Source organism: Schistocerca gregaria, chromosome X, assembly GCF_023897955.1.
Source record: "Schistocerca gregaria isolate iqSchGreg1 chromosome X, iqSchGreg1.2, whole genome shotgun sequence".
NCBI lineage: Eukaryota > Metazoa > Arthropoda > Insecta > Orthoptera > Acrididae > Schistocerca > Schistocerca gregaria.
Genome location: NC_064931.1, coordinates 174,050,025 through 174,077,168, shown reverse-complemented (window position 1 = coordinate 174,077,168; position 27,144 = coordinate 174,050,025). Strand labels below are relative to the sequence as shown.

The window sequence follows — 27,144 nt, the reverse complement described above, 5'->3', positions numbered from 1 at the left end:
AAAAACAATTGTTGGCGCTGTTTGTAGGTGCTACTCTGAAATGAAAAGACCAGCATCAGGAGGAAATCATGGTAGACCACTTGAAACCAGACTGAAGATTGAAGAAAAAAAAGAAAAGAAAAAACTGGCTATTTCCAAGTAATACTGAAACATAAATTAATCTATGCCTTTCATAATGATTGAAGAATGTTTTTACAGGGAGAAAGAGTCATGACATAAAAGAAAAATAGGTTAAGATAGAGAAGGGTTGGAATGAGGCAGAGCTCACTACAAAGTTCTGATGAAGAAATTGAAACATGGGTTTTCATTTAAGTGATAGTTTACCTTGCTCCAGTTGTATCAGCAAACACTGAGTAGAAGCTTCTTCTCTATCTCAGACAACGTTGACAATAATTTCTGAGTTTTAGTTTGAATAAAATATATGTGAATATTCTGAGTAATTTTAGATTTATTTAGCTTCCAAGTGTCAGATATTCCTATCAAAACAGGCAAAGATGCTATAGTTTCATTAGGAACTTACCTGTTCGGGGGATGGGGTATCACTTGGGATGTCTGTGTCTTCTTCCTCAAGTAATGGCTCCAGTCGTCGTCTTGGAGGGAATGATCTGCTGCTGGTGCTTGCTAAAGGTGGTGTTGCTAGTAACTCATCCATCATCAATTCAGTGTCTTCCTCTGCTGTTTCTATGGATATTGAATCAGCTGGTGTTTCATGCTGCTAAAAGAATAACATTATACTCTAAAAACATCCACAAAAATGTTCCACTAGTTGAACATTAAATATAAATAAAAGCAATCATACGACAGATTTTTAATAATGCAAAAATATTAAAATATGGGGGGAAGGAAAACAGTGGAATCTTTCGATCTGTATTATTCATAAAGCAAATTATAAGGAACTGATGTTTTGTCACAGGAAAATATCTATGCAAAATCATCTCACAAAAGTCATAGGTTACACAAATATCATAATTATGGACATCATACAACAGAACATGTTTTCATATCTGGAAATCTACATTTCTGTGTCAAAAGTAAATAAACTGTGTACTGTAGTTTGCATTCCGCATAAATTATACAACTTTGTAATGTTGATTAAAACTGTTGATGGATATGTTGGCCTATCTCTGTAGCGCAGTGGTCAGTATGTGTGACTTCTATATGGAGGGCTTGAGTTCAACACCTGGTACTGCCAGCAATTTTTCCTTTATGGGAGCACTGGAATAGAGTGCTCTCAAACTCATGATGACAACTGAGTAGTTACAAATGAGAAGTAGTTGCTCCAAGGTCTGGGAAGCTCGCATCAGCTGGGGAGTGGTATGCCAACCCAGTGACCCTCCATACTACATCACAGTGATATCACTGGCAGAGGATGACTCGATGGCTGGTTAGTACTAAATGACCCAACAGGGCCAGTACATTGAGCTTTAGCCTTAGTGTATATATTATCATAGTGGGTTTGAGGAAATGGCTCCTTCTAGCTGTATACTGAAGTGTGATGCAGGTAACTGTTATTATGAAGGTCATTTCAAAAGTTCTGCACACTATAAGATAGAATTAATGAAAATAATTTACTTCATAAAATACTTTTGCAGGCTTTCAGTATAAACTCCATTCTTACTTATGACAGCTTCCCAACATTTTAATGACTTCTGCATTCAGGATACAGCACCTTCATTGTTGAGCTGTCTGATTACTTGGGTCACCTCACTCGAAGCTTCATCAATATCAAAATGTTTTCCAGGGAGTTGTTCCTTCAATTTTGGAAACAGATCAAAGACTGATGGACTCTTGTCAGTACTGTATGGTGGGTGCAGAAGTATTTTCCATCAATCCACATTGGTTGAGTGTTTCTCTCACTGGTACTGTAATATGTGGTCTTGCATTATTGTGGAAAATGAAGACACCAGCTGCAAGCATGTCTGGCCTTCTTTGACAAATTTTGAGGCACAAAACATTTTGCAGAATCAGCTTGTTGTACGTGCCTGTTACAGACGTCCCCCTGGGGAACTCTATTTGTAGTTATGACTCCATTCGTGTTGTATGCAAAGATCATAATCAGTTCCACCTTTGAGTGCTGGCAGCAGAATTTTTTTGGTAGCACCTTTTCCATAGTGATGATTGAGACTTCAGTCTGATTCAAGATCTCATACCCAGGCTTCATCAAGTGGAACAATCTTTTCAGGAATGGTTCTCCTTCTGTTCAACAATGTTGAAGCAATTCTTCTGTGATTCCTTTGCCACCTGCTTTCTGCTCTACTCTCAAATAATACAAAACTCATCTGGCAACAACTTTTCTCATCTTTATCTTTCTTGTTATGATTTTGTAAACTGAAGAGATAGACATTATGGCCTCATATGCAATTTCCTCACATGGTTTTTGTTGAACATCTCTGAAGATGTCATTAACAATAATCTGGAAAGGGTACTCTGTTGCAGTTGATGGCCTTCCACTTCTTGGGATACCCTCAGTACTTATTCAGCCTTCATGGAAATGAGCAGACCAGCATGATACAGTGCTACTACCTATTAAAAATTTTAATATAGCTATCACACATGATGGTCTGCTACACTTCAAAATTCACTGACTTAGTAAATAAATATAGTTTCACATTGAATTTCTTTGAATCTAGCAGAGAGAATGCCCAATCAGCAACATGTATTGACAATGTTATAACTAATGTATATGAAGATGTGTATAAATTTTGTCTAGATCTGGGTATTTCAGATTATTGTGCATTGTTCAATGAGCTGCCACTGACAGACAGGAATATTTCACGTTTGAGAACCCATATTAGCAGTAACTTTAGCAAAGAAAACTTGCTAATATTTAGTAAGAAGCTAAAAGAGAGAAAAACAGTCTTTTGATCATTGTAACTCAAGTGAAGAAAACTTCGAGAAATTCCTAAACAGTTTTCTTGATGTCTTTAATGAAACATTTCCACCTTGACTCTTCAACAATAAAATGACATATAAATTAAAATGGATTACCCAGGGCATAAATATTTCCAGGGTAAGGAAAAGGCAACTGCACAGAGAACTGAAATATAATAAAGATACTGTTTTCATTGAATATGCTAGATTCTACAAACTATATTTAAAAGAGTTGTCAAGGCAGCAAAACAACTGACAACTAATAGGAAAATTTTAAATCATAAAAATAAGCAAAGGCTGTGTTGTTAATCATTAAATCTGAGTTAGGTGTCAAAGCCTGTAACCAAAAAATTTCAAACTTTGTCATTGAAGGAAATGCTATTGTAAGTCCAACTCAGATACCAGAGTAATTTAATGAATTTTTTATAAAAGTAGCAAAGTCTGATGTAGATGTAGCAGATTATCACAACAAAGTAAATCCCTTTGGCCTAAGTAAAAACTCTGGAAACTTTACAAAATTCTTAAAAGTTTCTGTGAAGGATGTAGAAAATGCTATTCTAACATTAAGAAACAAAAAATCTGCAGGTTGGGATGGAACGCCCATGAAAGTTATTAAAGTGGTACACAATAAAATTGCAAACCCACTAGCTCAAGTAATAAATCAATGCTTTGAAAAAGGCTGTTTCCAGAGGCACTGAAATATGCTGAAGTCAAACCATGAAAGAGATCATGGGAAATTATTGTCCTATCTCAATTCTTCCAGTCATACATAAAATATCTGAAAAACTTGCAGTTCCCCAAATTCAAAACTTCATTGCAAAATATTCTGTTATTCTAAACAATCAATTTGGTTTCCAGCAGGGAAAAAACACCATAGATGCAGTGAACAGTATCACTGAGAAAATAAATACATCATTAGACAAGAGAAATAAGGTGGCAGGAATTTTCTGCCACCTCGCAAAGGCATTTGATTCTTTAAATTGTGCACTGCTTTTTTACAAATTTGAAAAGTATGGCATTAGCGGCCATGCCCTACAATGGCTTAAATCGTACTTGTCAAACAGAAAGCAAAGAGTTAGCATCTCTTTAAATAGAGCATCTAAGACCCCTATGATGAAATTCAAATACAGACAGTCAAAATATGAGCAGATTAAGATTTTTCACAACAACCAAGATATAGAAGAAGTAGACTCAGTCAAATTCCTAGGTTTAAATGCAGATAAAAATATGAGCTGGCAGGCACACATTGAATACCTAGCAAACAAACTGAGCAGCTTTGCATTTGCAGTGCAAATATTATCAACTGTAATTGACATGGACACATGAAAAGTAACATATACAAGCTACTTCGAATCCATTATAGGTATGGTATTGTTTTTTGCGGTAACTCGACAAACATAACACAGATACTAAAACTACAGCAAAAATCATTTTAAATATGCTAATCATAAAGAATCATGTTGTCCACTATTTAGAAAACTTAAAATATTAACTCTGCCATCCCTATACATCTATGAGATTATTATATTTTTGTACACCAAACATGAATTATTTGAGGGAAACGATTTTGCCCATTCACATGACACTAGAAACAATGAAAATTTTATGCTCCTCACCAACCACCTCACGCTATATGCCCAGGAACCTCAATAAATGGGAATGAAAATTTGTAATAAATTAAAAGGGAACAAGTTAATGCAGAAGAATTTAGGTCCACTTAAAAAAAATGCTATACGAGGCACTGACACAGAAATTTTATTACTCAGTGGATGGATTCATGCAGGACCAAGTGGATATTTTATCTGGATACACTGTGTTACATATTCCAAGAAATATCCTTATAGTGTTATTATTTATTTTGGTGCTATTATTTATTAGTGTAAAAATCATTGTAAATTTATTATAAATTTTTGAGATGTCCCCTGCATGCAAACCAAATGGACTGTAAAAGTATGTCATGAGATGAATACAACACAATTCACAAATTCACTACACTATTCACACAGATATCTCTCAAAGTGTTGTAAAGTTCTGTTGGGTTCCTTCCTCATAGGGGTTTGATTTTGATGCAGGAATGCTGGTCACTATTTATAATCCAAACTGACTCAGTTTCAGCTTCTGCTTTAAATCTAATTACTCCTGACACAACCATGTGAACCAGCAAATGTATATGACCATCATGTCTAAAGTCTTGTTCATAACTGACATGAATTTCAACTTGATCATACCACTGTAAGGGTTGTGCATGCACAGTGTGCAGGAATTTTGAAATGACCTTCATATTAAACAGTTTTCACAATCTTCCAAACAAATCTTGGCTTGTTTCTTGTTTTCCATCTCCAATTTGCATTCTCTGCATCCCACCATTCTTATATTTTTTATTGGAATTTTAGACACTGATACTATTGTTGCAGTTATCACAAATAAAATGATTGCCAGTTAACAGAAAATTCTCATTTCATTATTTTCCCAACTTCCTGTTATACACAACCAAAAGAAACAGGCTATTGCAAAAAAATACCAGCCATTTGTAATCTGCTTCTCAATTGTTTCACTTTTTTAGTGGTTACTTGTTAAGTACTGTGACCTTGTTTGACTCATTAAATAATTTAATATGAAGATAAAAACAGAGTAACAGGAATAGGAGTATTATAACTAGACAAATTGTGAAGCAAGAAAAGAGTTATTTGCAGTGTAGTGACAGAGTAGATAATGTGTAAATAGAATAGAATAGAATAGAATAGAATAGAATAGAATAGAATATTTTTATTAGCCTTTCAGTATTTTTCATACAATTGGCTTCGTCAAAGTTTACAGAGGGTTTTAGTTTCAGTACAATATTCAAATAGTTACAGAAAGGGGAGAAAAGGAACTAAAGACCTTTTCTTCAGCATTATGTAAAACAATGTTTTATACAGTAATTAAATACACACATAAGAAAAGAATCACAGTAAATAACTAGCTTATATAATATCAAAACATTTTCTTCATAACTTAGGTAAAACATATATTTTGATGATTAGTTTCTAAGAATTCTTCAGTTGTATAGAATTTGTTGTTTTTTAGCCAGGTTTGCAATGTATTGTTATATTTATTTAATGGTACTGTACGAGATGAGCATGGTAACTTATTGAAAAAATTTATGCTTATGTACTTATAGTTGTTGTGGACTACAGCAAGTCTTGTGGAAGGCAAGTCCAGCAGGTGACTGTTTCTTCTACTGTGTGCATGCACATCACATCTCATGTTCAATTTTTTTGAGATTTTCTCTGGCATATATTAAACAGTTATATATGTACATGCTTGGCACTGTCATTATGCCAAGAGATTTAAAATAATTTCTGCAGGACTCTCTGGGTGCTAACCCTTCCATGCACCTGATTGCTCTCTTCTGCCATCTGAAAATACTTTCAGCCCCTGGGGAGTTACCCCAAAGCAATATTCCATATTGCAGTTGGGAATGAAAAAAAGCATAGTATGAGTGGAGTAGCAATTGATTACTCACACTGTTTCTTAATTTATACAATAAGAGAAGTACTCATGCTAGTTTACTGCATAGATAATTTGTGTGTCTTTCCCATGAGAGCTTTTGGTCTATGATTAGTAAAAGTAATGTCACTGTTTTGTTTTGATTTTTAGTTACTTTGAGATTAAATATTGTTTCTTCTGTTGATCTATTTGTTATTCAAGTTTTATCTGCCATATAAAAGACACTCAGATGAGACATCATTGAAATACATGAACAATTAGAAGAAATATTGGACCTTGTTAATGGGGAAAGTTAAATATAAAAAAATTAAACTTTAACATATTACTCATGTAGGACTAATATGTGAACAGGAATTGTTACATATATTAAAACAGAACACAAGTTCAAAAACATTGCAAAGAGTAGATTTTGTAGTAATCAGCATATGAAAATGTGTGCTTATCAATCCATACTGAAAAATAGTTCAGTTTTCAATGTAACTGTGTATAGAACCCCACTGGGAAATTTTGAAACTCTTTACAAGGCATATGGATTTCTTACTACGCTATGTGTCAGGTGACAGCAAGCAGTTAATAGTCTGTGGTGATTTCAGAGTAGTTTTTCTAAAGGATTCAGATAGGTAAAATAATCAGGAAACCTTATTTGGATCCTACAATTTGATCTCAATAATTAATTTTCCAACATAGGTGGATAAAGACAGCAGGATCCTAACTGACAATATTCTTCTTTGATGAAGCTTAAAGCACGAAAATAGCTGCAATTGCAGAAACAAATGCTCTCTATGATCATGATGCATAGTTAGTTAGGATAGATGAGATAGTGTCTTACAGTATAGATACTCCTCAGTGAAAATCAGATGAATAATTAATCATTCCAGGACAAATGTTTTTAAAATGGTTTACAAGGGATGGCCTGGAATGAAATTCATAATAAAACAAACGCTGACATAACATTTGATCTCTTCCATGATGAACTCTTATTATTACACTATGTGATCAAAAGTATCCAGACACCCCCAAAAACATACGTTTTTCATATTAGGTGCATTGTGCTGCCACCTACTGCCAGGAACTCCATATCAGTGACCTCAGTAGTCATTAGACATCATGAGAGAGCAGAATGGGGTACTTTGCAGAACTCATGGTCTTCGAATATGGTCAGGTGATTGGGAGTCACTTGTGTCATACATCTGTACATGAGATTTCCACATTCCTAAACATCCCTAGGTCCACTCTTTCTGATGTGATAGTGAAGTGAAAACATGAAGGGACATGTACTGCACAAAAGCGTACATGCCGATCTCCTCTGTTGACTGATAGAGACTGCTGATAGTTGAAGATGGTCATAATGTGTAATAGGCAGACATTTATCCAGACCATCACACAGGAATTCCAAACTGCATTAGGGTCCACTGCAAGTACTATGACAGTTAGGCGAGATGTGAGAAAACTTGGATTTCATGTTGCCACACATCACGCTGGTAAATGCCAAATGACGCCTCACTTGGTGTAAGGAACATGAACACTGGACGATTGACCAGTGGAAAAACGTTGTGTAGAGTGACAAATCACAGTACACAATATGGTGATCCAATGACGGCGTGTGGGTATGGCAAATGCCCATTGAACGTTATCTGCCAGAATGTGTAGTGCCAACAGTAAAATTTCGAGGTGGTGGTGTTATGGTGTGGTTGTGTTTTTCTTTGAGGGGGCTTGGACCTCTTATTGTTTTGCATGGCACTATCACAGTGTAGGTCTACATTGATGTTTTAAGCACATTCTTGCTTCCCACTGTTGAAGAGCAATTCGGGGATGGCGATTGCATTTTTCCGCATGATCAGGCACCTGTTCATAATGCATGACCTGTGGCAGAGTGGTTGCATGACAATAACATCCCTGAAATGGACTGGCCTGCACAGAGTTGTGACCTGAATCCTATAGAACACCTTTGGGCTGTTTTGGTACACTGACTTCATGCCAGGCCTCACCGACCAACATCGATACCTCTCCTCAGCACAGCACTGCATGAAGAATTCCCTAAGAAAGCTTCCAGCACCTGGTTGAATGTATGCCTGCAAGAGTGGAAGCTGTCATCAAGGATCAGATTGGGCCAACACCGTATTGAATTCCAGCATTACCAATGGAGGGTGCCACGAACTTGTAACTTATTTTCAGCCAGGTGTCTGGATACTTTTGATCACATAGTGTATTTGAAAATGGCTTTTCACATTAGTTAATTAGAAGGGACATTAAACAGGCATGAAAAAACCATGAATCTGTAGAGGGATTAAAGTATCTTGTGAAAGGGAAATGTATCTGTTGGCAAGAAGAGGCAGAGATTCTGCAGTAGTTGTATTGTTACTAAGAAAACTTATTAAAAATCAAGGAATATGCACATTAGGCCAGAAATTGGTAATTCCAAAACAGACTTAAGTATATATGGAATGCAGTAAAACAAGAGACAGGACAATGTGCCCCATTAGCGCTGATTTAAATGGAAGGACTATATGTGATATTATCATTGGCAAACCATGGTGCCTGCAGCCAGGTGGCCTCGGACCAGTGGTCTCATCTTGGACTTTACTACTACTGATACCTCAAGCCCACACCATTTGGTTCACTATTATCTGGATACTGACTACACTTGGAACTGGACTGTTCATGGATCTCCACTGCTCAGCACTCCAGACACTTAATTAATCCATGGACATTGCTGATCTCCATCCCAGTGGTGGCAGTAGCATTGTCAATTCAGTGTTTTATTATTCTGTTTTCTGTCTTTACGTATAACAAAATAAACCTCTTTGATTTCTCAAGCCTTCTATCATTTGTTGTTCCACCATTTGCTATAGATGATCAACTATGCAGATATGCTTAATAATCATTTATTAATTTTTTTAGGAAATATAGGGACAAACAGTGCAAGAGAAAAATCAAAGCATTGTGTTGAAGAGATTACCTGCTGCAAGATGTCTTCAGTTCCTATCAAATGACCTGAGCTAGAGGAGGTACCATTCCAACAGTGGCAAGAGACATGTTTCATGCATGATGAAGCACCAGCACATTTTCTCTGAAATGTCTGAGACCACTTCACACAGACATTTAATAGGCAATGAATTGGTCGGAGAGGTCCATTACATTGCCAAGCTTATTTCCCTGTTCTTAATCACTTGCATTTTTGATTTTGGGCACTGCAAGCCCATTAATGGTGTACAAACACTTCAGGAATGCATCATCAATGCCTGCCAGTACACCTGTGACCAACCTGGAGTTTTTCACAGAGTTTTTGTTTCCCTAAAAGCTTGCAGTAGAAGAGATAGGTTTCACAGTAATAAAAGTTAATGAATGCTCATAGCTCTTAAGGTATGCCTTTTAAATCCATGTTTATTGGATTTTTTTCGTTTTTTGGTCTATAATATCACCTCTAAAAACATGGAACCCTTTTAATACCATTTATAGTACTGCTAAGTTGTCTAGAGGACTTTATTTATTAAAGTAACTTATAATCTGTGTACCTGGAATGTATGTTGGAACATATTATTTTCCATTTTTCCAAACCATAATATTATAAGGTATTATTTTATGGGGAAACTCTAATTGTGTGCATAACATCTTAACACTGCACAGGAAAGCAGTTTGGACACTTGCTGTTTCCTCAAAGAAGGCACATAGTAAACATTTGTTTTGTGAAGAAATAATCATTACAGTAAAACTATATAGTCTGTCAAAATCAATTAACAGTTATGAACTCATGGGACACAAATTATTTAATAAGCTTCCACAAACTGTACAAGATTTATCGGAACAAACATTCAAACAGACACTGCATAACTGTTAGTTGCCTACCCGTTCCACACTCCTGGAAATTGAAATAAGAACACCGTGAATTCATTGTCCCAGGAAGGGGAAACTTTATTGACACATTCCTGGGGTCAGATACATCACATGATCACACTGACAGAACCACAGGCACATAGACACAGGCAACAGAGCATGCACAATGTCGGCACTAGTACAGTGTATATCCAGCTTTCGCAGCAATGCAGGCTGCTATTCTCCCATGGAGATGATCGTAGAGATGCTGGATGTAGTCCTGTGGAACGGCTTGCCATGCCATTTCCACCTGGCGCCTCAGTTGGACCAGCATTTGTGCTGGACGTGCAGACCGCGTGAGATGACGCTTCATCCAGTCCCAAACATGCTCAATGGGGGACAGATCCGGAGATCTTGCTGGCCAGGGTAGTTGACTTACACCTTCTAGAGCATGTTGGGTGGCACGGGATACATGCGGACGTGCATTGTCCTGTTGGAACAGCAAGTTCCCTTGCCGGTCTAGGAATGGTAGAACGATGGGTTCGATGACGGTTTGGATGTACCGTGCACTATTCAGTGTCCCCTCAACGATCACCAGAGGTGTACGGCCAGTGTAGGAGATCGCTCCCCACACCATGATGCCGGGTGTTGGCCCTGTGTGCCTCAGTCGTATGCAGTCCTGATTGTGGCGCTCACCTGCACGGCGCCAAACACGCATACGACCATCATTGGCACCAAGGCAGAAGCGACTCTCATCGCTGAAGACGACACGTCTCCATTCGTCCCTCCATTCACGCCTGTCGCGACACCACTGGAGGCGGGCTGCACGATGTTGGGGCGTGAGCGGAAGACGGCCTAACGGTGTGCGGGACCGTAGCCCAGCTTCATGGAGACGGTTGCGAATGGTCCCCGCCGATACCCCAGGAGCAACAGTGTCCCTAATTTGCTGGGAAGTGGCGGTGCGGTCCCCTACGGCACTGCGTAGGATCCTACGGTCTTGGCGTGCATCCGTGCGTCGCTGCGGTCCGGTCCCAGGTCGACGGGCACCTGCACCTTCCACTGACCACTGGCGACAACATCGATGTACTGTGGAGACCTCATGCCCCACGTGTTGAGCAATTCGGTGGTACATCCACCCGGACTCCGTATGCCACAGCAAACTGGCTGACACTGACGGCGGCGGTGCACAAATGCTGCGCAGCTAGCGCCATTCGACGGCCAACACCGCAGTTCCTGGTGTGTCCGCTGTGCCGTGTGTGTGATCATTGCTTGTACAGCCCTCTCGCAGTGTCCGGAGCAAGTATGGTGGGTTTGACACACCGGTGTCAATGTGTTCTTTTTTCCATTTCCAGGAGAGTACAATATAAAGTAATTTGTTACTTGTAATGTAATTAATCATATTTAATGTCAATAATTAGCATCTTTTACTTTTAAATTATGCATTGTATTGTACTATGTGAGAGATTTTGTCATTGTGGTAATGGTCTAATGACAACAAAATTATTATTATTATTTCTTTCCTTTCTTAGACATTATGTCTGATTAAAAATGGAAAGTGACGCAGACCTCAATCTAGCATGACTTCCTTTTAACTGTATGGTATATGTTACATTGGATTTAGGAACTTTCAGGTAATTGAACATGTATCAATAATTACAGATTTCTGTAGTTGTATATATACGTTTGGATGTAGCTGTATTGCCTTGATGTACTGGTGGATATTGTGTGGTATGACTCCTGTAGTTGATAGTATAATTGGTATAATGTCAACTTTATCCTGATGCCACATGTCCTTGACTTCCTCAGCCAGTTGGATGTATTTTTCAATTTTCTCTCCTGTTTTCTTCTGTATATTTGTTGTATTGGGTATGATATTTCGATTAGTTGTGTTAATTTCTTCTTTTTATTGGTGAGTATGATGTCAGGTTTGTTATGTGGTGTTGTTTTATCTGTTATAACGGTTCTGTTCCAGTATAATTTGTATTCATCATCCTCCAGTGCATTTTGTGGTGCATACTTGTATGTGGGAACGTGTTGTTTTATTAGTTTATGTTGTATGGCAAGTTGTTGATGAATTATTTTTGCTACATTGTCATGTCTTCTGGGATATTCTGTATTTTCTAGTATTGTACATCCACTTGTGATGTGATCTACTGTTTCTATTTGATGTTTGCAAAGTCTGCATTTATCTGTTGTGGTACTGGGATCTTTAATAATATGCTTGCTGTAATATCTGGTGTTTATTGTTTGATCCTGTATTGCAATCATGAATCCTTCCATCTCACTGTATATATTGCCTTTTCTTAGCCATGTGTTGGATGTGTCTTGATCAATGTGTGGCTGTGTTAGATGATACAGATGCTTGCCATGTAGTGTTTTCTTTTTCCAAGTTACTTTCTTCGTATCTGTTGATGTTATGTGATCTAAAGGGTTGTAGAAGTGGTTATGAAATTGCAATGGTGTAGCCGATGTACTTATATGAGTGATTGCATTGTGTATTTTGCTAGTTTCTGCTCGTTCTAGTAAGAATTTTCTTAAATTGTTTACCTGTCCATAATGTAGGTTTTTCATGTCGATAAATCCCCTTCCTCCTTCCTTTCTGCTTAATGTGAATCTTTCTGTTGCTGAATGTATGTGATGTGTTCTATATTTGTGGCATTGTGATCGTGTAAGTGTATTGAGTGCTTCTAGGTCTGTGTTAGTCCATTTCACTACTCCAAATGAGTAGGTCAATATTGGTATGGCATAGGTATTTATAGCTTTTGTCTTGTTTCTTGCTGTCAGTTCTGTTTTCAGTATTATTGTTAGTCTTTGTCTATATTTTTCTTTCAGTTCTTCTTTTATATTTGTATTATCTATTCCTATTTTTTGTCTGTATCCTAGATATTTATAGGAATCTGTTTTTTCCACCGCTTCTATGCAATCGCTGTGGTTATCCAATATGTACTCTTCTTGTTTAGTGTGTTTTTCCTTGACTATGCTATTTTTCTTACATTTGTCTGTTACAAAAGCCATATTTATATCATTGCTGAATACTTCTGTTATCTTTAGTAATTGGTTGAGTTGTTGATTTGTTGCTGCCAGTAGTTTTAGGTCATCCATGTATAGCAAATGTGTGATTTTGTGTTGGCATGTTCCAATAATATTGTATCCATAATTTGTATTATTTGGGATGTTGGATAGTGGGTTCAGAGCAAGGCAGAACCAGAAAGGACTTAATGAGTCTTCTTGGTATATTCCACACTTAATCTGTATTGGTTGTGATGTGTTATTATTTGAATTTGTTTGGATATTAAGTGTGGTTTTCCAATTTTTCATTACTATGTTTAGCAACTGTATCAATTTAGGATATACTTTGTATATTTCCAATATTTGTAGTAACCATGAGTGGGGTACACTATCAAAAGCTTTCCGGTAATCAATGTATGCGTAGTGTAGCGACCTTTGTTTAGTTTTAGCTCAATATGTCACCTCTGCATCTATTATCAGTTGCTCTTTACATCCTCAAGCTCCTTTGCAACAGCCTTTTTGTTCTTCATTTCTAATTTTGTTCTGTGTTGTATGTGTCATTAATTTCTGTGTAATTACTGAAGTTAATATTTTGTATATTGTTGGTAGGCATGTTATGGGGTGATACTTAGCTGTGTCCGCTTGATCTTTAGGTTTCAGATAAGTTATTCCATGTGTAAGTGTATCAGGGAATGTGTATAAGTCTGCAATGTAACTGTTAAATAATTTAGTTAGATGTGAATGTGTATTATTATTATTATTATTATTATTACTATTATTATAATTATTATTGATGATCCACAAAAGGCTTTCAAAAATATAGACTGGTATAAAATGGTGAAAACTTTAATGTGTTTGAGTTGGGTCAACATGACAAAAAAATAAGCCAGCACCTTTACAGGAATTAGACAGCAGATGACAAATAAAAGATGGTGCAAAATTTGCAAGAGGACGTAGAGTTGCTTGGCAGGGATAAAATCATTCCCAATTACTCTTGAACAAATACACTGAGGATGCAATAAACGAATGAAGATAGGTATACTGAAGGAATAGCTATACATGGAGGATTTGCACATCATACACTCCTGGAAATGGAAAAAAGAACACATTGACACCGGTGTGTCAGACCCACCATACTTGCTCCGGACACTGCAAGAGGGCTGTACAAGCAATGATCACACACACAGCACAGCGGACACACCAGGAACCGCGGTGTTGGCCGTCGAATGGCGCTAGCTGCGCAGCATTTGTGCACCGCCGCCGTCAGTGTCAGCCAGTTTGCTGTGGCATACGGAGTCCGGGTGGACGTACCACCGAATTGCTCAACACGTGGGGCGTGAGGTCTCCACAGTACATCGATGTTGTCGCCAGCGGTCGGCGAAAGGTGCAGGTGCCCGTCGACCTGGGACCGGACTGCAGCGATGCACGGATGCACGCCAAGACCATAGGATCGTACGCAGTGCCGTAGGGGACTCACCGCCACTTCCCAGCAAATTAGGGACACTGTTGCTCCTGGGGTATCGGTGAGGACCATTCGCAACCGTCTCCATGAAGCTGGGCTACGGTCCCGCACACCGTTAGGCCGTCTTCCGCTCACGCCCCAACATCGTGCAGCCCGCCTCCAGTGGTGTCGCGACAGGCGTGAATGGAGGGACGAATGGAGACGTGTCGTCTTCAGCGATGAGAGTCACTTCTGCCTTGGTGCCAATGATGGTCGTATGCGTGTTTGGCGCCGTGCAGGTGAGCGCCACAATCAGGACTGCATACGACCGAGGCACACAGGGCCAACACCTGGCATCATGGTGTGGGGAGTGATCTCCTACACTGGCTGTACACCTCTGGTGATCATCGAGGGGACACTGAATAGTGCACGGTACATCCAAACCGTCATCAAACCCATCGTTCTACCATTCCTAGACCGGCAAGGGAACTTGCTGTTCCAACAGGACAATGCACGTCCGCATGTATCCCGTGCCACCCAATGTGCTCTAGAAGGTGTAAGTCAACTACCCTGGCCAGCAAGATCAAGCAGGAAACTTGACCACTGCAAATTCATCTTCACATGTCTAGGAGTGATGACAGTTTTCAGTCAATATGACCTCTCCTGTCTCACATAAATGAAAGAAACTTGTGATACATTCACCAACAGGAGTGAGGTCCAGAATTCTAATACACACAGTAAGGAAGACATAGACATCCCAAGGTGTCGACACTATATGATATGGGACAGTTTTCCAATAGTAGCTATTAAAATGTTCAACCATCTAAATACTAAAATACAGTCCTAGGACTTGGTAAAATTTCACGGAAAGGTGTCACAAAATCTATGCAAAAAACCACTGTGCAGTTTAAATGAGTTCTTTGACAGTGAATCAGCAAATTGGACTCCATAAACTGTACATTGACTTATGAAATAAACCGAACATGTCTTTGATAAAAATTTCTCACGCAATATTTCATTAAGTGTTATGCTATGCTTCTGCAAATTTGTTCTGTATTATTATGCATACTTATGCTAATTTGTCTTTGTTTTATAATGCTTGTGTAATCTCAAGCTTGTAACACTGATGGAGTGTATCGAGTGATGACTGGCAAACAAAGAAGATATGGTAATAAATGGTAATAAGTGGTAGTAAATGGTAATATGGCTCAGAGACATGGGCAGTAGTGGAGCCAGAATGGAAAAATCTACAGGCTTTTGAGGCGTAGTGTTGGTGAAGAGTTCTCAAGATTTCGTGCACTGAGAGAATGATCAATGATAAAGCCTTTAATGACACAGGAGGAGAAAGATTGTTGTGAAGGGCTAGCTAGGGATAGAGTGACCAATGGATTGGATGACTACACAGGCACTGCCACTTCATTGCAGAATTAAAAGAAGGAAAAATATCTGGGAGGAATGCATGAAGAAGACTAAGACTTCTCTACATCAAACAAGTACAACCAACTGAAATTGACATACCGGTACTCTGAACTGAAGAGATTTGCAGAAGATATAGCCTACTATTAAATATAGTACTTTACTTCTAATTTTCAATGCATGTAGCCAAACTAAGGTAACTGTGTAGCTAATTTGTAGACATTTTACAATGGTTACTGATTGAATAGTTTCGCCATTCCACTACATGTTTATGTTCTGGACATTCTGATTTCTTAAATTTTGGAAGTTTGAAGATACTATTTTGTTTACATTCACAATAACATTTTCCAGTCATTTCAACTGCTACTTGAAATTTCTGTTTTAAACTTCTGCAGTGTTTCATTATACATAACACCTCAAGAACCAAGAGGGAACTATAAGATTGGAAGACTAATAATGAAGTGCTTGAATTAAAAAGGGTGTAAGACAGTCTTTCACAAGTGTTCAATCTATACATAAAATAAGTAATGACAGAAATAAAAGAAAGATTCAAGAGTTGGTTTAAAAATCAGAGTAAAAGGATATAAATGATGAGATTCACTGATAATATTCCTATCCTCAGTGAAGGTACAGAAGAATTGAGCAGCCTAATGGGTGGAGAATATGAACTGAGAGTAAACCAAAGAATGATGAAAGTAATGAGAAGTATGAGAAATGAGAATTGCAAGAAGATTAATATCAAAATTGGTGATCATAAAGAAGATGAAGTTAAAGAAACCTTCTACTGTGGAAGCAAAATAACACATGTTAGACAAAGCAAGGAGGACATAGAAAACACACTAGCACAGTGTGGTCTTCTAGGTCAAAAGAAGTCTACTAGTATCTAACATATGTCTTAATTTGGTGAAGAAAGCTCTGAGAACATATTTTTAGAGAATAGCATTGTATGGCAGTGAATCATGGACAGTGAGAAAACCAAAACAGAATAGAACTGAAGCATTTGAGATGTGGTGCTACAGAAAAATGTTAAATGCCAGGTGGACTGATAAGATAAGTAATGATGAGGTCCTCCACAGAATAGGCAAAGAAAGGAACATATGAAACACTGGCAAGAAGAAGGGACAGGGTGACAGAACATGTGTTAAGATGCCAGGGAATAACTTCCATGGTACTAGAAGGATGGAATACATTCAACAAATAAGTGAAGATAAAGGGTGCAAGTGATACTCTGAGATGAAGAGATTTGCACATGAGAGGAATTCATGGAGGGCTGCATTAAACCTGTCAGAAGACTGACAAAAAAGTGAAGCATATTTAATGACTGATAATAAGAATAATGTTTACTTAAATTTGGATTTTCATAAAACTGAATTTCTACCAAGTACCACTGTTCCTGATACCTACATGCCAGAGTATGTAATTTTATATCTTGTAACCCATAATACTGAACACTTTTGACAGGTCACGGCATACACCAGTGATAATTTCTCCACTATCTAAATTATGGAGCACTTTATAAAAAATTGAAATGTGTCAGTGCCAGCTCAGCAGCTTTTCCTGGAACTATGTTGTTCTGTGGAAAGGAACGTATCACTGGTGTATGCCTTGCATTTAGGAGAGAGTGCTGTAGCTCAAGGACAGTGTATCTACAAACACGTGATGGTTTTCTGCCCAGTACTTCAGTCTAGTGACTAATTTTAGAATCATATGAAGAAATGCTCACTAGAGACAACATAAGCAGTTTCTGCCATTTTACATAGTTTTGTTATTGTTAGACATGAGGGCTTTATTTATTTATTTTCAGCATTTGGAAGTATCTCACATTCTAAACAATTAAGTCCTGCATAGAACATTCAAACTATTTGGAATATACTGTTAATGCTTTAGATACAGAATATTTTGACAAGTAAAATGCTAAATATTTTTGGAACTTTTTATATAACATTGTTAAGCCACTCTTCATTGGTCATGCACCATTTTATACTTTGAAACAGAAGGTCTTTTGCCATGAAACATGTGATACTTGCAAATGAACTGAGTTTCTATAATGTCTTAACAATTTTACCTGTCTTGAAAATGAAAATTTGTGTTCATTTCCAATAGATTCAATTTCAAAATGTATTTAATTTGTAACTGGTTTCTGATAACACTTCTCATTCATTTGATTTCACTTACTGTTTACTAGTGTGTATTAGAGTAATAACGTTGCGGATAGGCTACTAAACACAGTATTAACAAGATTTTCTCAATTGTAATGCTTTTAAATTTGAATAGAATATTTGTTCCTAGGTGCATGACCATGTTGTACCTTGGAACATATTTTCACATTTGGTAAAGCCTTAATTTTCTAGAGCATGTTTTGTAGTTTCAGAAAAAAACTTCAGCACAAATAAATTGAATGTCATTATTTAAAAATGGGATAAGATAACATATTGAACTTCTATTACAGGACTAACTAGAGGCAAAAGTCTGAAAAGTGTACCAAGCTACAACTCTGTCCCTTATAAAGGAAATTTGAGAGTCTGTCTTTGGAAAATATTTTTCTAAGCTTTTGAGAAACCAGATAATAATTTAACATGCCTGAAATTTACTACATCTTGTTTATTCCCATTCTTCAATAGCATGTTTAGTTTTACTTTCTTTAAATAAAAAAGGGAAGTTACAGTTGACAATGAACTGTTGCAAAATTGGAAGACTGATTTAGTAATGTCATGATAGTTTTTAATAATGAAATATGGGATGTTGTCTGTGCCTGAATAATATCTGGATTTTAAAGTGATAAATTTTGCTAAAATTTCTTCATCATTATGTCAAATCAGAAGGAAGTAACCAGGGTTCTTATTTGAGGTTTCTGGTAACACATGGCTATGATTTACACTCAATGACTAACTATTCACTTATATTTGAAAAATGTGCTAAAGGTGACAGTTTTACCAGGAAAAGTAAAAGTAATTTTTATGTCATTATGATCTATCTGCACAATGAAATTTTGTTGGCTGTCTTCACATGTCTGCTATCTGCTGTACAGTTTTCAGGTTTCGTGTCATTCCACATTATTCTAACATCCTTTTTTTTTGAGTCTTTTACAACCTTGTTAAGCATCATTTTGTACTTTTCTAAATGCTGGTGAAATTTATCAATGACTCCATGAGTTTCTGAGATTTCATGGAGATTTCATTTTTGCATAACATTTACCAACAATAAGTCAAGAGAATTTTCTGGGACTGCATGTAGGTTTTTATGTTTTGTCTGGAAATTATATAGGAATGTAATGTACAAATATCCCTATAAAATGTATAATTTTTTCACATGTCTATATATTTCACCCAGTGTTTCCTTTCTTAGTAGCTGCCTGAAATGTTGTATGTTCTGACACCTGACAGCTCTGACACTTGGTGGTGTCTGATTTTGGTTTGTGGACTAATGAACTATAACTAATAACTACTGCAGCCTGTAATGATGTTTCCAGCCTTATAATCATACTGTCTGAATTTACGAATACTTGATCCTTAATGATTTTATTTGCTAACTTTCTCTGGAAAACTTATAGTGTATGTAAATTATATGTCTCATACAAGACATTCAGTCTTAGCATTTCTTCAGAGTCCTTACCGAAGGCTCGAAGGATTATTATTGGTGCACTAAATTTTCAGCCCAGTTAAAGGGATTTTCCACTTTGCTGTATATAATAAGATGTTACACATTCATAATGGTTCTTCCTTGTGATTAAATACACAGAACAAAATGTCCAAACAAATGAATGACTTTATGTTTAAACTGCGCAACATGTGCTGAGTTAAGCTATTAGTACACAAAATTAAATTCAGCATCTTCTATAGTGCAAATGACCCTGTTGTCATTCTTGCCATGATATTCACTTCATCAGTCATAGAACTGATTGTGAAGAACTTCTATTCAGTGACCTCTTATGGTTTGAAAATGGGACTGAGTGTGAATCTAGGTTTTGAATGATTGCATTTGAAAAAATATTCTTATTCCATTACCACTGGTACTCAATGATTCTACAAATTTGGACATGAAATAAATTCTTGGTCATGAAAGCTAATCAGTTGTTGCAGGTTTCTCAAGGATATTTTCTGAGGATTTCAGCCTGTGTGTTGTTGCAGAGTAATTGCATTTCACTCTTCCTGGCAGATTAAAACTGTGTGCTGGACTGAGACTTGAACTCGGGACCTTTGCCTTTCATGGTAGAGCACTTGCCCGTGAAAGGCAAAGGTCCTGAGTTCGAGTCTCGGTCCGGCACACAGTTTTAATATGCCAGGAAGTTTCATATCAGTGCACACTCTGCTGCAGAGTGCACATTTCATTCTGGTAATTGCATTTCATTTGATTTTTTCAGTTAGCTTTGGATCTCTATTTCATGGAAAATGTTTTTATAACAGGGCACCTGTCAGTAGTATGCACAGTGTGTGTTGCCTAGAAACAAATTATTTACTTTCACTCATGGTACTTCCTGTTGACAACAGCAATGTCCTCTTCCCTCTTCTCCCTCAAGCCTGTATTCAGTAGTGTTTGATTTGGCCTCTGGTTTATTTTTTTGGCAGTATTAGTTGTGCATTAACACTGATACATCGAAGTGTGGATAGGTTTACCGATGAAGAGTTGTACTTCATATAAGATTTCACTTAATACAAAGGAAGAGTGACTTAGTTATGCCATTCTAACTGTTCCTGCGGGAATGGCATTAAGATACTTTTGCATCTGTGGATTGTTGTATTACTTTATGTTTTGTGTTGCATATTTTGTGATTGTATATTACAGGCATTTTACTGTTGTATTCACACACATGCAAAGGTGATTAGAGTAACAAACAAATAAGCCATAATTACTTCATTGTGGTGTAATGAGCCAAAATCCTTAGAAAGTATCCACAAACAACCTCCAAACTTTTTATGTTGAAGTTTGGTAGAATCCATTTTCTTTATGTGTAAAAATAGAGAAATTCATTTTCCAAAATATTTAATCCACGAACACTACATGTATTGAGATCTAACATGTCATGACCCTCCAACTCTTTATTACATATAATATGTATATAATATTTGTAAAATATAATATTTCACCCTGTAGAGTCCATTTTCTTAATGTATAAAAATAAAGAACTTCTTTTCCCAAAACATTTAATCAAAGAATGCTGCATAAATTGATATCTATCCTGTCATGACCCTCCAACCCTTCGTAAAATATAATATTTCACTATGTGTGCAAGGATTTACAAAAACAACAACATTGCAACAACATTATATTTGGAGGACCCTTTAACAGAAATGAATACTTACCCCTGTGGCTGCTGTGAATATAGACTCCTCATCCAAATCACCACCGCTTGTTGGTGTACCCCATACATCATCACCTGATGTTTCACATTCTTCACCAGAAGATGTAGCTGTGAGTTCATGAGTGCACATCTCAGCTTGCTGAGACTGTTCCTCTGTTGCTGGTCGCAGATACCTGTATATTCAAAAATTTCTGTCTAGCAAAAATGATGTGGGTCTCATTACACTTTGAGCATGCTGTAACTAGTATCAGATGTATTAAGTAAGTGTCTTCCCACAAAGGACCTAAATTAATATTAGATTGCCATTAAAAGCACATATTAGTTGTACTTTAAAGATGGTGAATTTTTATTACACTGCTTTGATATGTCCTTTGACATAAACTGAATGCTGGAGTAATGTAATCATGAAACTAATTAATCTCAATGATTGATTTACAATATATAAATAGAGTTATTCATATGCAGTAAGTAAAGAAAGCCACAATAATGTCATAAATGCTTGTAGCATGTAGTCAATATTACAAACATTAAAGAAATAACACTAAATCAATGTGTAAAGAATGGGAAAGGTAAATGGTCATGGCTTTGTTCAAGAATTCATCCAAGCAGGTGAATGAAATTATTGAGGAAATCCACAGAAAACATAAAATAGGATCAGTTTGTTTCCAAAACCTAGGCCATAATCTTCACTAGAAGATGTAAAGAGTGACACTTGTTGAAACATTACACCATTTTAATGAACTCACATGGTTGGAAAACCTAGAACATTACATTAGTCGAACTCACTGAGAATAACAAAAATATTAGATAATGCATTGTTTGTGAAGACAATTTTGTAATGGTCAGCATATTGTTTATAAAAAAGAGTCCACAGTGCAATTATCCCTCATAGATATTGGTGCAATGGAGCAGGTATAGTGGAACACTTTGTAGAATCTTGTTTTTCAGTCTATCCATTAATGGATGTTGGTGATCACATAATGCATCTTTTTCTATGAACTGCAGTATGTAATAGTTGATCTACACTTAGTAATCCTGTCCACCACTTTTGTTTATCTAACCAGGATATTTTTCTTTCCCCTTTCCTTCTTTTACCTCCTGACCTTCCCTTCTGTTATCAACTACACAAGTATATATGTGGTGTTCCATATGATATTTTCTAGGTATGCAGTTTTCTTCTTTTAAACATAGTTCATATTTCTTGCTGTTTGCATATTCATTACTATACTTTGGTTTTAGATATTCTTGTAGTGGAATAATAATTTAGTACTACAGAACTAAGTAGGAATTTTGCATCACCATCCTATTGATAACTGTATGAAATTATAAACAAGTACCAGCTTACCAGCTGTTTTGGAATTTTTGTTCCAGGTATATGCCAAAGAACCTTAAACCCAAACAAAAATTGAATTCACGGAGAATACAAACATGTCTGCACTAGCACCAAGAATGTGCCAATAGGGTCTTGGAGAGAACTGATGATGAAATGCATGTTGCTCACTCCATACTGCAAACTGAGAAGAAGTTGATGCAATGGTGTCATAAATATCAAATAGAATTCAGTCAGGCTGCAGCTGCATAGAAATTTTTGTGCAATATCCTGCTCATTCGCTTCTTGGCTGGACCTGAACTGCAAAAACATTTCTAATTTTGTAAAACACTGCTGAAATTTTGATGGACCATTCATAAGAGCTGTTGGTTGCTCACTATAGTAGTTTGTTTGATCCATAACAATGCTTAGCCACATGCAACTCAGCGCACAATACCTGTGCTGCATGAGATGTTCTGTGATATTCTTGGCCAGTAATTCTGTACTTATAATGCTGTCATCATCAATTTTTGTCTTAACTTATGTATATAGAAATCCCTTTGGCAGATAGCTTAATGTATAACAGTATTTTTGTTGTACCTGCTTGCAACTCTGTGTGTCATGTTTATAGTGAATAGCAATCAATCTATCCTTTCCATAGTTTTTGAAAAATCTCCAATAATGTTAGTTTCTCTCTCATATACCTCCCATGCCAATAAATAAATGTCTTACTTCTTTTTATTTTTAGAAGGCAACTGCTATGCATGTGAAAAGAAAGGACATCTTATCCAGTTTTCCATTTATCAACTACAAGGTACTGCAGATACACATTAGTACCAAACTGTGCATCGGATAAGTAAAATCAATATTTATTTTTGTATATAAATGATTGTATGTTTAGTCTACACTAAATGTTCTGATATTATGTACTGAATCCATATCACAAGATAGTAGTTTGCTGTGATCAGAACATAAATTCTATTATGACAGTTCCAGAAACGCAGAGGTAGTCCTATTTACTGCAGTCTAAAAAATGCAGAATATACTGCGAGCAGTTGTAACAGTCTCAGCTCATGTACATTCAGTTTGAATGGCTTTGCAATTTTGTAATTCAAAATGTTATGTAGCCTGTAGAAGGTACACTTTCAAGTATCATACAGTTAAAGTTGAGATGAAAGAAGAGGGTACAGATGATATGAAACATGAAATTATTAAAGTGTTTAGGCCTCAACCTGTACTGCACAATTAATTCACACTCATCAGATGGTGATAGGTTCTCCATATTGCAAATAGGTCACCAGTCATTCTAATGTGAACTTGTACATTTAGTGCTAATGTGTCCCAAGTAACATGAAACACAATACTCAGTATCAAATATTGCACTGTGGAGCCACTTTAATCCAACTCATAAAATATGGGTGGTGGGGGGGTGGGGAGTGGGGGGTGGGGGGGGGGGGGGGGGGTATGAAAAGATAATATATTGTTGCAAGCCACAAGATGGAATAGTAGGCTTGCAGGAAATTGAACACTATGGTAACTATGTGAGTATGTGAGATCAAACATTTTATTGATGTAATTCAGCTCAAGTGAGTGAGGCCACCAACAGTATTTCCAGTGGCAGCAGAATTTTCTTGTAACAACTATAAGGAGTAATGAATGGCAGAAGTGATATGATAGTCTAGGCAAATCTCAATCCACAGAATGAAGTTTTTCAGTTGAATATCATATGAAAGCAATGATGGAAATTTGATTTTGTGGAAGTTTCTTCACACATCAGTTTGCTGGTTTTGCCTACCTAGATAAAAACAAGATTCATTACTGAACCAACGTTGTCATTCTATATGTGTCCCTGATGACTACGAAAGACACTCTTCAAAAATTTCCTGGCTATGGCAAGCAGTTAAAATAAATTGTAAAAAGAATGAACAATCTGAACTGCTAAGCAGTTAAAGAAATTTGATCAGACTATGGATGCTGTCACAGGCTATAATTCCTCAGTGATTTTTGTTTTAAGGGCATTGGGCCTTGGCCATAGGCATATTTATTTGCCTGAAATTTCATCTTCCAATGCTAGTGACATCATCAAAGGTTATAAAGACACAGGTAGTAGTAGGCAAATTAAACAAGTACAGCAAACTGAACTGTTTGTGCGTTCACACTAAGGGCCACAACTTGTCTAATTTCAGTCATTCTTAATTTCTGTTAAAGTTATTTTGTGCTGTTAGGTACCTATGGCCTCTGTGTTCATCCTAGCATAGTAATGATTCGATCACACTAAAACCATTGCATTGGAGCAATGAATTCTGTTTAGTAACTTGTTGATTGAGCTTGTGGTTAGCCACTGTTTGACAGTGACCATTAATGTGAGCAGACAATTGGTTGGTTGTCATACTCATTTATAATGATGCTGAGTCACTAAAACCTAGTGGTAGATAGTTCACATTGATGGCAGGTTTGTTTATGTTACTGGAACAAATGTTGTAGAATATTTGTCTCTGTAGCAGCTGGGCAGTATTTTGTCTGTCTGTAAAGGCTCTGGTGAAGTCCAGACCATTAAGATGCTGCAGTTAATATGAACTACATAAAGGGTCTAAGACACTGAATAGAGAAGAAGAATTCTTGTACATAGCCTGTTAACAGGTTGGCTGGGAGGGTACCACATACATACCCATCACACTTTTGCTAATTTGTTTTTGAATTTGTCTTTCAAGCAAAACTTAATTATGATGTAGAATGCCATTGATCAAAAGGAGGTGGTGGATATTGTCTCAGAAGGATTATGGGAGAGACAGAAGTCTATGATAGCAAGGATATTGGCATGGAATAGCCACAGGCACAATCAGAGAAAGTGATTACTGTCCTGGAGGTAGGAAAGGGAAGTGCAGAGATTGACTGGTAATAATGATATAAAATGTTGCTGCACATTTTGATAATTAGTAGAAAGATGGAGTTGGCTTTGTAGAGCTTTTGGATGAGGTAAAATGTGGATGATTTGGGTTGCAAGTATGACGAGTGAAAGGGATTCAAATGTCAGATTTTGGAATAGATCTTATGCTTAAAGGAGCTGTTGGGACCATAGTGGCTGGGTTTATAATTAGGGGTTTCAGAAAGCTGGCAGACTCCTCAATACATTTGACAATGATATTGGTGGGATCCTTGCCTGTGAGAAGAGTGATATGCCCAGAGTTTCCAGACTTTAGCTGCCAGCGACTGTGGTCATGTGTGTGTGCATTGTGTTTGGATGAGTGTGTGTGAGTGTGTATGTTGTCTGTTTTTGACAAAGGCCATGTTGGCTGAAAGCTAACTTTCATATAGTCTTTTTGTTGTGCCTTTCTGCAACTCAGCATCTCTGCTATATGTTGAGTAGCAACTATCCTTTCCATTATACTGTCAAGTGAAAAGAGTTTTGTGGCAATATTCTTAGTTAATAAGTGAAATTCAGATATAGTAGTTGTATGCACTTATATTGTAACATGAGTAGTATTAAGAAATGAATTCTCAAGTATATATGATAATGCAAAACACTATCATACAGAGACTGGGGCCAGTGATTAAGATTAATTGATTGGGAAGAGATACCATAGTGTCATGACTTAGAGTTGCAGTCGATCCTCACACTTTCCCAGAATGGTTCCTGCCCCATGCTACTCTCCAACAATCATCATGGAATAATTGGTCTGAAGATGATCTTACACATATCAAATCTGGTCACATTTAAAAATGAAACTAAATTATTTTACATGGCCAAGACTGTTTTAATTAAAATTGTTAATAAAGCTTATTTTTCTCATAAATGAAATTTTGACAGAATAAAAGAAAATGGTCTTTTTGTCATTATCTGTAATCTTGTAAAGTTCTTGGCTTTTGAAGATGATCCTATTTTTACTTAGGAGGCAGAAACATTGTGGCATTAATTCTGTTGGCTAGATCTGGTCATAACACATAACAGAAAACAGATGTGACATTAATAGACTGTAACACAAGAGAAGCTCTAAATTCAGAGTAGGGTGAGCAAAACCTAATCATAGTTTCACCCACAGTTTCAACTGTCACAATAGTAATATTACAATTGTACCTAATGCCATTATTGTGTGATTTCACTACTATTAGTACTATTGCTACTACTTCTGCTGCTGCTGCTGCTGCTGCTGCTGCTGCTACTACTACTACTACTACTACTACTACTGCTACTAGTATTGACTACAAGTAATACTGCTGCTGCTGCTGTAGTTATGTTATTGAACTGGTAACACCTGTCTATTTTCATTTATAATGAAAAATACTTACAAAGAAAACTTCAAAAATACAGCTAAACAGGGGTGAGTGAGGAGGTAAAGGTCCTATTTTTGAAAAATAAATGAGTAATAAACAAAAAAATATTTTAATAGACACAGTGCTTACTATTTTACGATGTTATTTTGTGTACTGCCCCACCTGACATGAATTATTTGAGGGAAACCATTTTGTCCATTCACATGATACTAGAAACAAAGAAAA

General features: G+C 36.8%; 1 protein-coding gene across 1 annotated transcript in view; it reads right to left on the bottom strand.

Moving 5' to 3' along the window:
- The window catches only part of LOC126298975 (uncharacterized), a 974,877-nt gene that overhangs the window by 70,157 nt on the left and 877,576 nt on the right, over positions 1-27,144 (bottom strand). Inside the window, exons 20-21 of the mRNA XM_049990596.1 lie at positions 21,340-21,511; positions 521-715 (exon numbers count right to left, since the gene is read on the bottom strand). Coding sequence (XP_049846553.1) covers positions 521-715; positions 21,340-21,511 — 367 coding nt within the window. The remainder of the gene's footprint in view (positions 1-520; positions 716-21,339; positions 21,512-27,144) is intronic.